This window comes from Tenrec ecaudatus, chromosome 6, assembly GCF_050624435.1.
Source record: "Tenrec ecaudatus isolate mTenEca1 chromosome 6, mTenEca1.hap1, whole genome shotgun sequence".
In the NCBI taxonomy this organism is placed as follows: domain Eukaryota; kingdom Metazoa; phylum Chordata; class Mammalia; order Afrosoricida; family Tenrecidae; genus Tenrec; species Tenrec ecaudatus.
This window is the reverse complement of record NC_134535.1, coordinates 80,299,914-80,314,326: the sequence shown is the minus strand read 5'-3', so window position 1 is coordinate 80,314,326 and position 14,413 is coordinate 80,299,914. Positions and strand designations below refer to the sequence as shown.

Here is a 14,413-nt window from a genome sequence, read left to right as displayed (position 1 = left end):
TCGAACGACCCTTTCACAGGGGTCGTCCGATTCATAACAGTAGCAAAACGACAGTGATGAAGTAGCAACAAAAATAATGTTATGGTTGGGGGGCCACTGCAACATGAGGAACGGTGCGAAAAGGTCTCAGCAGTGGGAAGGTTGAGAACCACTGTCCTAGGCAGAATTTAATCTTTCTGCTCACTTCTCATGTGACGCAAAATTTTCTGGTTGCTTGTTGGTGGCCTCTCTTTCTAGACTCTGAACTTATGAATGCCTAGTGGGCAGGGACCACAACTCACTCTCTCTCTAGATCCTAATAAAATACACTTTTGACTGGTCCTTAATCTATGCCAATTGAATAAGTAAACCAACTTATTGTATCCTTATAATCATAGAGGTCACAGGGAAATTATTGGGTCACTGCAGGCTTGACTTGGGATCCCTACTGAAGATTTCCTGGATGCTGCAAATGATTACATTGCCGACAGGTTGGAGGTTGGAGGTTCCAGTCCACCCAGAGGAAGAAAGGCCTCAATGATTTATTTCCCCCAAAGCAGCCATTGAAAACCGAGAGAGTAAAATATATATATATATATATATATTTAATTACTTAAAAAAAAAGAAAACCGAGAGAGCACAGTGCTCCTCTGACCTGGATGAGGTCACGATGAGTCAGCGTGGACACCGTGGAATTCCTTCCGATGCAGGCCAGTTTGAAGACAGCCCCAGCGCCTTCCTAATGCCTCGGCTTTTGGGTCTCCCCCTTCAATCCCTATCTCAGTTTTAAGGCCTGACCACCCAGAGCAGGTGCAGTTACCATGATCCTCGCTGGGTATGGAGATCCACTTCCTGCCTGACTTAGCCCTGCTCCCACTATAAAGGAGATAACGTCTTTTGAGACTCTCCAGACACAAGATGCTATTTATCCGTCTCTTCCTCCTCCTCCTCCAGACCTATCTGATCGGGGAGCTGGAAAAGGAAGAAAGAACTAAGGACAACATTCCCTGTAACTGGCAGGGCCCTGCAGACTTCTAGAAAGGCTCAAGGCAGCAGTCCATCCGCCCCCAACCCTGCTCATACTCCAGCTGCTGCTTCCCAGAGATTGTAACTTTGCACTCAGGCTACCCCAGGAGAAACCCCCAGAATCAGAGGTAACACAGTGCCTGCCCCAAACCAATTCATTCCCAGAACGGGGTCCTGGCAGCCACGAAGAAGTTAGAAAACTCGAAGAAGGAACCAGTTCCCTCTGATTCATTCTCGTGGGACCACCTAGTTGCTCACAGGTGTGGGAATGATTATCTATTGTTTCGCGCAGTCAGATGCAATAGGACGCAGGCCGCTGCATCTCAGCCCAAGTCGTAGACCTCGCCTTCCTCCCATCGCCATGCTGACAGTCTTCCTACACACCGTGTGCTAAATGCTCGTAGGAGCTGTAGTGTCTCCAAGAGGGATTCAAAAAAAGGGACGGAGAAATTGAAACCAAAAGAAATGGAATTTTTTAAGCCCCCTCTTATGTCAGTCACCATAGGAAGTGCTTTCTGACCCCTGGCCACAGCCCTGAGTTTATCATGTCTGCTGACCTCTGGTGGTGGTAGTTTGAACTGTACCCTCCCTTTCTAGTAGCTGGCTGGCTCCTGGTGATCTTACGGGACAGGGTAGAACTGCCCCTGAGAGTCTCTGAATCTAAGCTTTTCTTTGAGACTGACTCTGTCTCCCGTGGAGCAGCTAGTGGTTTTCACACTGCTGACCCCTGCAGGTGATGAGCACACAAATAAATGAGTCCTGGTGGCACTGTGAGTTAGGCTGCTAGCTAACCACAAGATCAGTGGTTCAAACCCATCAGCCATTTGGAGAAGAAAGTTGAGACTGTCTCTGTAAAATTTAGAGTCCTGGAAATCCTATATCGGGTTGCTATGAGTTGGAATTGACTCAATGACAGTAAATATATATATATGCTTATGTATGTACGTATTTCCCATATATGTGTATAGATGTATGCGTCTGTACATAGATAAATGTACACACACAAAAAAGGGGTAAGTCAAAGTTTTCTTCAGACATGTACAGGTCTATTCTAAACAAAACCTGTTTTTTTAATTCATATTTTAAAATCATTTTTACTAGGGGCTCATACAACTCTTATCTCAATCCATACATACATCAGTTGTGTCCAGCACATTCGTACACTTGTTGCCCTCATCATTCTCAAAACACCTGCTTTCTACTTGAGCCCTGGGTGTCAGCTCCTCATTTGTTTTCCCTCCCTCCCCGCTCCCCCCAATAAAACCTGTTTTAAACAGATCTCTGTGATATCTTGTGAGAGTACCTTTATAAAACAGGATGCTAAAACACTGTTAAGTATCGATCAGTTTAGCTCAGAGTGCTGACCTTTCCATCAGTCTTTCAAGCAAGATCAAAGCTAATGACAATTTTTCTGGAACAAATGATAAACGGGGCCAAGTCTTAGATTTACCAGTACAACCCAGAAAGTGATGTCCATTCCAGTCCGGTAAAATTCAAGGCAGATGGTCAGCCTAGAAGGTTCTCCTGAATTAATTTGGGAAGACCAAAGGGGTAATCTTAATCGATTTTCTCCAAGGACACTGAGTGCTCACAGAGGCTTATTATGAAGTTTTAAGAAAACGGAAAATAATATTTGGGCCAAAAAAGTTGCACTAAGCAAGCATTTTGTCATCACAAGGCACCTACTCATTTTTTAAGGGCAGGAGCATTTCCTCAGTAAGCCTTATCCCCTTCTGCCTACCGTTCTAATCTTGCCCTTTCACACCCTTGTTGTTCCCAAGACGAAAGTACATCTAAAAGAAACATGATTTGAGGCCCTTAAAGGTGCCAAAATCGTTTTGATATGGTGGAAATGGAAAAGTACAGGAAGGGATATTGTTGTTAGTGCCCTTGAGTCACCGCCAACTCAGACAACACAGCAAAACCCTGTCTGCTCCTGTCCCATTCTCATCATTGTTACCCTGGGCCACGGTCACCGCCAACTGTGTCAGTTCATCTTGTTGAGGGTCTTCTTTTCCAGTGGCCACAGCAGAGGGTCATCATGTCTGTATCAGGATATATATATTTTTTCCCATTCAACAATTTATTATTTAATCCATTTATTGGGGGCTCGTACAACCCGTATCATAATCCACACACTCCCACTGTGTCAAGTACATTTGTACATTTGTTGCCATCATCATTCTCAAAGCATTCGCTCTCTGCCTCCCTCCCCACTCCCCTCTCCCTCATGAACCCTTAATAATTTATAAATTATTATTATTTTGTCATATCTTACACTGTCCGGCGTCTCCCTTGACCCACTTTTCTGTTGTCCGTCCCCCCAGGGAGGAGGTTATATGTAGATCCTTGCATTCGGTTCCCCCTTTCTACCCCACCTTCCCTCCACCCTCCCTGTATCACCACTCTCACCACTGGTCCTGAAGGGATCATCTGTCCTGGATTCCTTGTGTTTCCAGTTCCTATCTGTACCAGTGTACATCCTCTGTTCTGGTCAGATTCGCAAGGGAGAAATGGGATCACGACAGCGGGAGGGGCAGAGGGGAGAGGAAACTAGAGGAAAGTTATATGTTTCATCGTTGCTATACCGCACCTGACTAGTCTCCTCCCCACGACCCTTCCATAAGGGGACATCTAGCTGCCCACAGATGGGTCTTGGGTCCCCAATCTGCACTCCCCCTCATTCATAATGATTTGATCTTTTGTTCTTTGATGCCTGATACCTGATGCCTTCGACACTTTGTGATCACACAGGCTGGTGTGCTTCTTCCATGTGGACTTTTATGCTTCTCAGCTAGATGGCTGCTTGTTTATCTTCAAGCTTTTAAGACCCCAGCTGCTATAACTTTTGATAGCCAGGCACCATCAGCTTTCTGCACCACATTTGCTTATGCACACATTTGTCTTCAGTGATTGTATCAGGAAGGTGAGCACACAATGATATGATTGTTTGTTCTTTGATGCATGCGGAGATAATAACATGCATTAAAGGCAAGATAGAGTAAAACAAAGCAACAAAGAAAACAAAACACAACAAAAAGCCAATGACAAAAAACAACAACAACAAAAAAGAAAACCCTGTAGGAGTGTTTTCCAGTCGAGTCTGATGGGGTGCCAAGCCCCGGCCTCAAAGTCCACTTTTGGCACTTCCCAGGGACCTCGCCGCTCCATTCCCCTGCTGTTCCGCTGTACACCCTACATGTAATTTTTTTTAAGGTGGGTGCATAGTTGAAGAAATGGAAGTCCAATCTGGTGCAAGTCTGTAGGTCAGAATAAGCTGCATGTTTTTCTGACTCAGAGCCTTGGTAGTGTGATGGGTTATGCATTGTTAACTGCAAGGTCAACAGTTCAGACCACCAGTCTGCTCCATGAGAAACCAGGCTTTCTACTCCTGTTAAGAGTTACCGTTTCAGACACCTCACAGGGGCAGTTCTACCCTGTCCTCTAGGTCAGCGGTTCTCAACCTTCCTCATGCCACAACCCTTTCATACAGTTCTTTTTTTTTTTTTCATACAGTTCTTCATGTGGTGGGGACCCCAACCATGAAATTATTTTCATTGCTACTTCACCACTGTCATTTTGCTACTGTTACGAATTGTCATGTAAATATCTGCTGGGCAGAATGTATTTTCATTGTTACAAATTGAACATAATTCAAGCATAGTGAGTAAGTAATCACAAAATCAATATGTAATTCTATATTGTGAACTATTTATTTCAAATGATAAATAAACGAAATTTCATCTTGAAGCATGGTGTGGCATGGGTCACGGTCTTCATGCTGGGCACTCGTATGTGGGTATCTGCATGTGGGCGGACCCGCCTGGAGACAATAGAGGAGCAGTGTTGTCTCCTTTCCTAAGACCATTGGAAATAAGGTCTTAGGCAACCCCTGTGAAAGGGGTCGTGACCCACAGGTTGAGAACCACTGCTCTAGGGTCACTATGAGTCAGAATGGACTCCCTGGCAGTGAGTCTCTGGGAGCCACACCCCCAAGGGCACTCTTCCCGTTGCAGGGAGGCTGCGCTCCTCCCCAGTCCTCTTGCAGCTGCTCTGCGGCACTGAGCACATCTGAAGTTGTTGGCATTAGGTCAGGTCACATGCTAGGGGAGCCTCAACTGCTAACCTACTGAGAATTCTGGCTCAGCCAGTTGACACGAGCCTTAGCTGCCACAATAGCCTTTTCCAGGAACTGGTCCCTCCTGAGGGAAGCGTTAGGAAGATGGAAACACTTTTCATCTACCTAAGAGGTCGAGCTGTCAAGAATAGTTCCACATTTTAATTTTCTTGTGGTGGTGGACTAAATGTTTTCTATCAATGCTTTTTGACTTACCCTTGTGGAACTCAAAGCCCAGGATTCAAACATTGTGTTTGGGGGGCAGCAAAGTCTGCTGCAGAGCAGAGTCTGGGTTTTGGAGTCAGATGTTGTCCTGTGCCATGGAGCCCACTGTGACTCCCAGTGACTGGGTTCCAAGGCATAGCGACCCCAGACACAATAGAGGAGATGCCGCCCGGTCCTGTGCCATCCTCCCCATTGTTCTTATGTTTGAGCCTATCCATGAAGCCGCGGGGTCAACCCATCCCATCTCATCTAAGTTCTTCCTCTTTGTCACTGCCTTACCAACCATGAGGTCCTTCTCCAGGGACCCTACAGAACAGAGTAAAATGCCCCAAAAGATTTCCACCTAGGAAATCTTCACGGAAACAGCTTGTCAGAGTAGCCGGTGGGTTTGTACCACTGATCTTTTGGTTCGCAGCCGAGCACTTGACCACAACTGCCACCAGGACTCCTGGAGTCAGCCATATCTAGGCTCAAATCCCAGCCCTCAGTGACGTTGGCCAAGTCACAGAAATCCAGCTTTTTTACCTGTCAAGTGAAGGGAACATCTCAGGGGGAGAATTACATGAGGAGATGGTAATGGGCATGGCACACGCTGTGTCCTAGCACCAAGTAGATGCTCACTTAAAAAACCAGAATGTTTATTACCTGTTCAATAATGGTGATTTATTTAGTGTGTGGTTTTGTTTTCTAATTTTAATAAATACTTTTATTGGGGCTCTTACAGCTCTTACAACAATCCATACATCAGTTGTAGCAAGCACATTTGTACATAGGTTGCCACCATCATTTCCAAAACATTTTCTTTTTTAAAAAAATCATTTTATTGGGGGCTCATACAACTCTTATCACAATCCATTCATATATCAATTGTGTAAAGCACCCTTTGCACATTTGTTGCCCTCATCATTCTCAAAACATTTGCTCTCCACTTAAGCCCCTGGCATCAGCTCCTCATTTTCCCCTTCCGTCCTCCCACCCCCTCTCTCATGAACCCTTGATAATTTATAAATTATTATTTTGTCATATCTTACACTGTCCTACGTCTCCCTTCAACATTTTCTTTCTACATGAGCCCTTGATATCAGCTCCTCATTTCCCCCCTCCCAGCCTCGTGAACCCTTGATAATTTATAAATTATTCTAATTTTCATATTATAGTGTGATTTTTTTTCAGTACTGTGGTAAAATCCACATAAAATTTACCTTCATCACCGCCCTTGGTGGTCTTCTGTTTGAATTTTGTATTGTGAGTTGGGGGAAAGTTTACAGAGGAGAGCATCATTCAACCATTCATCTCCATTGTCCTTCATCTCCCTGGCTGTAGTCCCCTCACACGCCCACTCGCTCCCCTGTCCCACCACCTCCTGCCCATCTATCCGGTGGTTTCCATTCGCCGTTCTCTCTAACCCGCGGAACTTTGTTCTGATTGATCTCAAATGATCTCAGTCCTTAGGATCTCCGAGTCTAAGGTGTGCACACACCAACAGTGTCTCAGTATGATTTTGTTTTAATTCTGAGAAATTTTATATAAATGCTCCCGGATTCTGAGTTGGGAAACCAGGGTCAGTTCTTAAGCCTGTTGCAGGCCCTTCCATGTCTCTCTCTTTCCAGGGTAACAGATCCAAATCCTGGAAAGAGAGAGGAGGCTCTTAGGAGCTGCTGTCTGAGCACTTGAACACGGTTGGGTTTCCAGCCTGCAAAGGGCCGGCAGGGCCCAGCACCTCTGTTCAGGTTCATCAAGGGGCCAAGGTTTGCATTCAGGCATCCCTGGATTCCCGCTTGGCCCCCTCCTCCAGCTAGTCAAAGGAAAGAGGAGGTGGCTGGACGTTATGAGATTGGTTCTCTGCTCCTCCCTTTTCTTCTCTGCTTCTCCCCACCACCACCCTCTCCCCCACAGCAGCTGTCTCCCCCACAGAGCCCGGGATAGGAGCAAGGCGGGTGGAGTTGGGAACTGAGGGACTGCAAGGCCCACCATGTGCCCCATGTCTGAAGGAGACTGGAGGGAGCCAGTGCTCCCCCTCGGGGTGCTGCCATCCCTCAGGATGCTGGGGACTCTGGGCCTTTGGGCGGTGCTCCCCACAGCTGTGCAGGGTAAGTGTCTCAAGGAGGGGCAGGGGCTTTCTACCCACCCATGAGGGACCTGCAGTGGGGAGTGGGATGGCAGAGGAAAGGAGGGAGGCAGACAGACGGATAGAAGGGGGTGTTCTCCTCGCAGGCGTGGTGGGGAGGGAGGTTCGGTTTGGGCCTCGTTGCTCAGGGTGGCGGTCCAGAGGGATCCTGGGCAACATAAAATCTAGGTGTGGGGTGTGGTTGGTGTGGCTTTGACCCTGGCTCTCACGTCCACCTTGAACCTTCTTTCCCCACCCTGGGCTGCAGCACCCCCTGGCAGGCGGGCCTGTGTGTTCTTTGAAGCACCAGGGGTCCGGGGAAGCACAAAGACCCTGGGGGAGCTGCTAGACTCTGGAGGCACAGGCCCCCCCAGAGTTATCCACTGCCTCTACAGTCACTGCTGCTTTGGGATCTGGAACTTGACTCAAGACCGGGCCCAGGTGGAGATGCAAGGTGAATGGCAAAGGACCAGGCAGGCGGTGGCTGTGGTGAGGGACAGGCAGGCCCGGCATCCTCCAGTGGCCATGGCGACCGTGGCAGCCCTGGAGCGGGAAGGAGGGGACGGAAAGTCAGAACGAAAGGGCTTCCTTAAGTTGGAAGGGTTGCTTCCAACGGGGGACTTTGTCCCTCTTTGTCCCCAGACCCCGTCACCTCTCTCCTCTCTTCATCCCGGCCCGCCCCCCCCCCCCCCGCCCTCCCCAGGATGTCGCGATGGCGATGAGCCGGGCTGCGAGTCCCCACGCTGTGACCCCACCCTGCGAGCCCACCCCAGCCCCCGCTCCACCCTCTTCACCTGCTCTTGTGGCGCGGACTTGTGCAATGCCAATTACAGCGCCCTGCTGCCGCCGGGGAGCCCCGGGACTCCCAGCTCCCAGGGTCCCCGAGCTGCCCCAGGTAGGCAGCCTCGTGGGGGCTGGAGCTCGAGTGGGGGGAGGTGGCTGGGGCCCAGAGCAGGCCAAGTGGAGACTCCAGAACCAGTTCTCACCCTGCACCACCGCCCACGCCCCCCCCACCCCAAGTTTCGCTCTCCTGGCCTTGAAAAGTTGGTTGCCCTGGTGACCGGGAGATATGGGGCTGGTGCCCAGGGCGGGGGTGGGTCCAGAAGCGAGGCTGCTCTGAGCCAGAGAGAGGGGCAGTGGGCAGGCCTCAGGCACTCACTGGCGGGGGGGGGCGGGGGGGCTTCTTGTCCTGGTGTGCAGGCAAGTCCTGGACTGCACCTCTGCTGCTGCTGCTGCTGCTGCTGCTCCTGCTGCTCCTTCTGGGTACCTTCACCTTGAGCATCCTCTCCCCACCCCTCCCCCAGACCTCCAGACACTGACCCCACTCGCGCCTCCCCTCCCCCACCCCTCTGCCTGTGCACCCTGACCCCATGCCCTTCTCTGCCCCAGGCCTGCTGCAGAGGAAGGCCTGCCGAGGGCGCGGGCGAGGGCGCCCAGGCGCCCATTCAGGTGGAGGCTGCCGAGAGGAGCTGCAGGAGCTGCCCGGGCTGTGCTTCTCCCAGGTGCCCAGCTCGGAGGGCAGGGCTCTCGCCCGAGGTTAGGCCGGGGAGGAGGCCCGGGCCCTCAGCACCCACACCGTGTCCCCAGCAGGTCCTGCGGGAAGGAGGCCATGCGGTGGTGTGGGCCGGAAAACTGCACGGGGAGCCGGTGGCCATCAAAGCCTTCCCCCCGCGGGCCGTGGCCCAGTTTCGAACTGAGCGAGCCCTGTATGAGCTGCCTGGCCTGCAGCACGAGCACATTGTCCGCTTCATCACCGCCTGCAAGGGGAACCCTGGCGCCCTGCCCTGTGTGCCCCTCCTGGTCCTGGAACTGCACCCCAAGGTAAGGACCCAGAAGTGTAAACTGGGAGGGGCTTCGAAAAGTAGGTGGGAGAATTCCACTCTCTTCCAAATTCCACTCATTCCAAATTTCCACCATGCTTTTGGAAGCCCCCTGCTATGGGTGGGTCGCGTCGCGTCATGTGGTGTCCTTAGGTGGTGGGGAGTGGCTATTCTGACGGATTCCCCCACCCTGGAGTTTTCGCTTCTCTAAAACATCAAAAACAGATGAATGTTTTTAAACATTTCAAATTAATATTTCATCTCAGGAAAGGGTGATCAGCAAAGGGAGGAATTAAAACAATCCCCAAACTTAGAGAAAGCATTGCTACACTCCTCTAGAGACATAGCCCTCCAACTCAGTCATATGGATTCATTCAATGGACATGGTTAAACCATGTGTCAGGCAGGCTCTGTGTTCAATGTTGGGGAAAACACAGTCAGTCCCTGCGGGGGGAAAGGCCAGCCCCCCACAGCTAATCGCGGGTTCGATAGGCGCAATTGTATGGTTCAGATATATATATCTTTATTTATAATAAAGTCCTAGAGAGCATGAGAGATAGAGGAGAGATTGAAATAACGGAGTCAGACACATTTCATGGTAGCATGCTCACCTCAGCCCCACTTGGTGGTCCCACGGGGAGAGAGGGGGAGGGGGAGGAGGGCAAGGGGAAATGGAACAGGGGAGAGAGGACCGGAGAGGAAAGGGCGCCCAGGAGAGGCCAAGAGGGATCTTTATTGCTAACCAAGGCTTAGATATATTTGGGGGGGTCATGCAAGCCCCTAATTATAGGTAAAGACATACATCACAGAAAGGGATTGTACTATAGGTAATACAGCAATGAGGGGGACAACCAGGATATACACACAATAGGAAGAGGAGGGATTGGGGTCAAGACTTCTTCAATCTGGAGGATCCCCAAACAACTTTCGATTCTCAGTCACGCCAATCTTGCAATCCATTTTGTTGAATGCAATAGCTCCCCCTAGGGCCTTATCATCACCTGCAACTGCTCTGGATTCCTTCGGTGGTGCAGACAGTTAAGTGCTACCAACACTGCGGTAAGCAGTTGGAATCCACTGGGGATCGAATTCCAAAAGAGCATGACCTTTGGAAATACTAGGACATGCATTTCCACTATGAGCCACATGAGGGCAACCATGAGTCAGAACCAGTTGGTTTGTTGGTTTCTCTGAAATCTGTTTTTGTTACACCTCCGAAATATTAAACTCTAGAAAGTCCTCTGATCAAGTATCACAAGGCCCAACTCAAACTGCTTAGCAATTAAACAAAAACGCTGTCACTCCTGCCTTATGGGCCCCTCCCACTCCCCGCCCCCGCCCCCCCCACCCAGTTCACCCTCCCATCACCAGATTTTTCCACATTCTGTATTTACATATTTCCATTACCTCTTATCTGCCCTGGAACTTCTGGGGGGTGGGTGGGGTGCTCATTGATGTTTGTTGAACAAGGACTCTAGTGCACCTTCCTTTCTGTTTCCTAATCTTTCCCACCTACTGTTCTACCAGCCCTGTCTGCACAGGCCTGACCTGTCAGGCCAGGTGATTCACTCCTGATGCCAGGCCTGGGCCTCTCTGGCCTTGGCCTTGGCCTTACCGCGTCTGTCTCTGCCCTGTTCTAGCTCTCCGAGGCCCTAGAGCCAGTGAGTGACGCCCTTAGTGACCGCTGCTTGGGATCACACTCTGCATCTTGCTCACCCCATGACTTCAAGCAAGCCTGCTATCCTCCTCTACCATCTCCTCTGTAGAATGGGGTGATGGGAGTGTCTCGGTCCGAGGGTTTGTTGTTAGCGTTGCACTACACCAGACTCCTACCCTGGCCAGTAAGACAGACCTGGCCAGTAAGTATTCAGTACCCTGGACTGGAGTTGCTATTGTTCCTGTCAGTCTGCCGGTCTGATGGTGGAGGTCCTCACTCCACCGTGGCCTGTGGTCCAGGCCTGACTCTCAGTGTATCTTTCTGCTGAGAGGTGTCAGGGGGAGTCAGCCACCAATCTCTGCTCACTAAGCTGGATCAGCTCCCTCCACTAGTGTGTGCCTCATCTCTCTGTTTCTCCCTAGGGCTCCCTGTGCCACTACCTGGCCCAGAATAGTAGTGACTGGGGAAGTTCCTTGCGGATGGCACTGTCCCTTGCCCAGGGCCTGGCATTTCTCCATGAGGAACGCTGGCGGGATGGTGGGTGAGCCAAAAAAAGCCCAGGGGGGGGGGTCGGTGCAGTCAGGAACCCCTCTACAATGTTTCAGATCCTCCCTAAGATTGGAGGGGGAGGGGTGGGTCATAAAAAATGGAAGGAAGAGGATCCCCACTCCTTCATCCTCAGATTCTGCCACAGGTCAATATAAACCAGGCATCGCCCACCGAGACCTGAGTAGCCAGAATGTGCTCATCCGGGAAGATGGGTCATGTGCCATTGGAGACTTGGGCCTGGCCTTAGTGCTCCCCGGCCTCACGCAGCCCCCGGCCTGGACCCCTGTTCAACCTAGACTCCCAGCTGCCATCATGGAGGTAAAGATGCTGGGGGCGGGTGAGGCCCAGGGTGCTGGTGGAGATGCACCTTTGGCGTGGCCACAGCACAGCCAGGCCTGTAGCCTCGGGGACATCGCTGAGTCTGTATGGGAGGGGAGGTTGCTTGACCTAGTGCTGTGGTGAAGGTTGCCATGGAGATAATAACTCCAGGGCCCCCTCACCTTGCTCTCCAGGCTGGCACCCACAGGTACATGGCCCCTGAGCTCTTGGACAAAACTCTGGACCTACAGGATTGGGGCACAGCCCTCCGGCAAGCGGATGTGTACTCTCTGGCTCTGCTCCTGTGGGAGATTCTGAGCCGCTGCCCAGATTTGCAGCCTGGTAAGGACGAGGGGCAAGGAGCCCTGGTGGAACAGGGCTGACGTGCTCGGCTGCTAAGTGAGAGGCTGTCAGTTCAAACCCACCAGCTGCTCCCTCAGGGCAAGGAGTGACGGGTTTCAGCCTTGGAAATTGGGGAGCAACTCTGCTCTGTCTAGGGCCTTGCTGAATGTCACGGTTGACTTGAGGGCGGTGGGTTTTAAGGACGGGGGTCAGAGTGATGCTTTACCACCCGCTCTAGCCCCACCTACCTCCTGACCTGGTTCCCAGGAAACCTTGCTGTTGCCCACACTAGGCTCTCTCCCCAGAATCCATGCCCTGAGCTGATGCTGGTCCCCCATGCCTTCTCTCAGACAATAGATTGCCACCCTTCCAACTGGCCTACGAGGCCGAGCTAGGCAGCAGCCCCAGCGCCTGCGAGCTCTGGGCCTTGGCAGTGGAAGAAAGACGCCGCCCCTTCATCCCACCCACCTGGCGCTTCTTCACCGCAGTAAGAGCCCACAGGCTGGTCCACGAGGGGTGGAGAGGCATGGGTGGGGCGGGGGGAGCAGGGGCTTCTTCTCTGCAGAAGCAGCCCAGCCACACCTAGCTTCTCTCATCTGCAGCCACACCTTGGCTCTTGTTTAGCTGGAGCCGGGCAAACCTGGCTCACACTTGCCTTCGCTCTCTTCCACCCTAAATCCCACACAAGCCTACTGAGGACCTGAGACCCACACACTTCCTGGTCACCTTGCCCAGTGGGCCTCAGCCCTCTTCACGCTGGCTTAGCCTGGCTCGCCCGTCCCCTCCTCACTGACTTGACTGTGGGTCTTCCTGGAGCTCGCCTCCAAACGGGTCCCTCTGCTGGTGGAGTGAAGCCCAAATCTGGGCTAGTGTTTCTGCCCGTGACCCCAGAAGAGCCGGGCCCTGGCACACAGCTCTACTTCCTCACATGGTGCCCCTTCCCCTGCGACCTGCTCTGAGGTTTCCACGACACAGCTATCTGGAGGGGCAGCTAAGGGCAGCCCAGGCATTGTCTCCAGAGGCTCCAGGGTTGGGGGATGCCGGAGAGGAAGGAGAAGGACTTCCTGTTAGCCTAATTAGTCTGAGGCTGCTCCTGTGGAGTCATGGACCCTTCTAAAGGTTCCCAGCAAGCCTTTCACAGGGAGCAAGATGCTGGAGGCTGGAGGTTAGAGTGAGGGGGTGGCGGGGAGTAGGCTCCAGAAAGGCTCATGAGTGGAATGCTGCAAACAGGTGTGGCTGAAGATGCACTAGGGCGCCTGGGACCACTCAGGATCCACGTCGAAACCTGTCTCCTGGTCCTTCTTCCCAGGAGCCTGGTGGGCTGAGGGAGCTCCTAGAGGACTGCTGGGACGCAGACCCAGAAGCGAGGCTGACGGCCGAGTGTGTGCAGCAACGCCTGGCTGCCCTGGCTCGCCCGCAGGAGGCCCTTCGCCGCCCCCAGCGCTGCCTGCCTCTCTGCCCGCCAGACAGCGCATCAGCTGGTCACCCCTGCCATGCTCCCCTGTAGGCCTCAGCTGAGAGTCTGCCACGACAGCGGTCAGGAAGGCCCTTGCCCCAGGCATCCTTCACCTGCCTGTGCCAGGTCTCGTGGGTAAATAGTGTGTGGACAATCTCTGTGCACGCAGACTCGATGGCCTGCCTCACCATGCGCCTGCCTGTCTGGTTCCCACTTGCCGAAGCCGTGGACGCTTCTGGAGCCTGCACAGTTCTGGCCAGTGGCGGGCTGGGGTGGGGCTGGGGTGGGGCTGGGGTGTGCACTAGAAGCAAACAGCTTTCCTAACTTCACCTCCTGGGACCGTCCATCCTCTCTGTTCCTGTGATCCTGGGCTCCTCCCGGGTCCCCGTCTCCTCCTCTTGCTTCTCAGATCTCATCCCGGAAACTGGGGAAAGAAGACTTCACACAGTAATACTGCGGCCCTGAGGTGCTCAGAGACCCGCAGCTCTTCCAGTTGGGGTTCTGTCCCCGCTGGGCCTCCGAGGGTTCCAGGAAGACCTCACGGAGCCCAGGCTGCTTGAGCGGCTTGTTGAGAGCGTGTGCCGCAGGCAGGCGCAGCATCATCAAAGCATCTGCACGCGAGGCATCTGGATGCTGCAGGCGCAGAGCACGGCAGAGGGAGCGGAGAAGCGATGTGGAGAACTCCAGGCCGAAAAGCCCTTCCTTCATCCCATGGATCTGCTTAAACGAGCTATTCCTTTATTTCTGTTGTTGTTCAGATCACATCCTTCAAGTCTTTTTGTTTTTTCTTTTCTTTCCCCAAACCATTTATTAGGAG

At 52.2% G+C, this 14,413-nt stretch overlaps 1 protein-coding gene across 3 annotated transcripts; it reads left to right on the top strand.

Annotated features, from left to right (window-relative positions):
* The first annotated feature begins 7,388 nt into the window (after window positions 1-7,388).
* AMHR2 (anti-Mullerian hormone receptor type 2) lies at window positions 7,389-13,647 on the top strand. Of its 3 annotated transcripts, XM_075552924.1 has the most exons (11): window positions 7,389-7,437; window positions 7,723-7,908; window positions 8,158-8,349; window positions 8,655-8,732; window positions 8,844-8,956; window positions 9,045-9,275; window positions 11,354-11,468; window positions 11,626-11,798; window positions 11,993-12,140; window positions 12,491-12,627; window positions 13,450-13,647. In XM_075552924.1, the coding sequence occupies exons 1-11, from the start codon at window positions 7,389-7,391 to the stop codon at window positions 13,645-13,647; spliced, it is 1,620 nt and encodes a 539-aa protein (XP_075409039.1). The 3 variants fall into 3 exon arrangements, with proteins under 3 accessions (XP_075409039.1, XP_075409041.1, XP_075409040.1); XM_075552926.1 differs by lacking the exon at window positions 13,450-13,647 and having other exon boundaries at window positions 12,498-12,535; XM_075552925.1 differs by lacking the exons at window positions 11,993-12,140; window positions 12,491-12,627.
* The last annotated feature ends 766 nt before the right edge of the window (window positions 13,648-14,413 follow it).

What these genes read in the sequence shown, in the direction of transcription:
- AMHR2 (XM_075552924.1), top strand. Translation starts at nt 7,389, where the DNA reads ATGCTGGGGACTCTGGGCCTTTGGGCGGTGCTCCCCACAGCTGTGCAG. An exon ending in CCGGGCTGTGCTTCTCCCAG is followed by an intron (nt 8,957 to 9,044) that starts GTGCCCAGCTCG and finishes TGTCCCCAGCAG; the next exon opens with GTCCTGCGGGAAGGAGGCCA. An exon ending in CCTGGCGCTTCTTCACCGCA is followed by an intron (nt 12,628 to 13,449) that starts GTAAGAGCCCAC and finishes CCTTCTTCCCAG; the next exon opens with GAGCCTGGTGGGCTGAGGGA.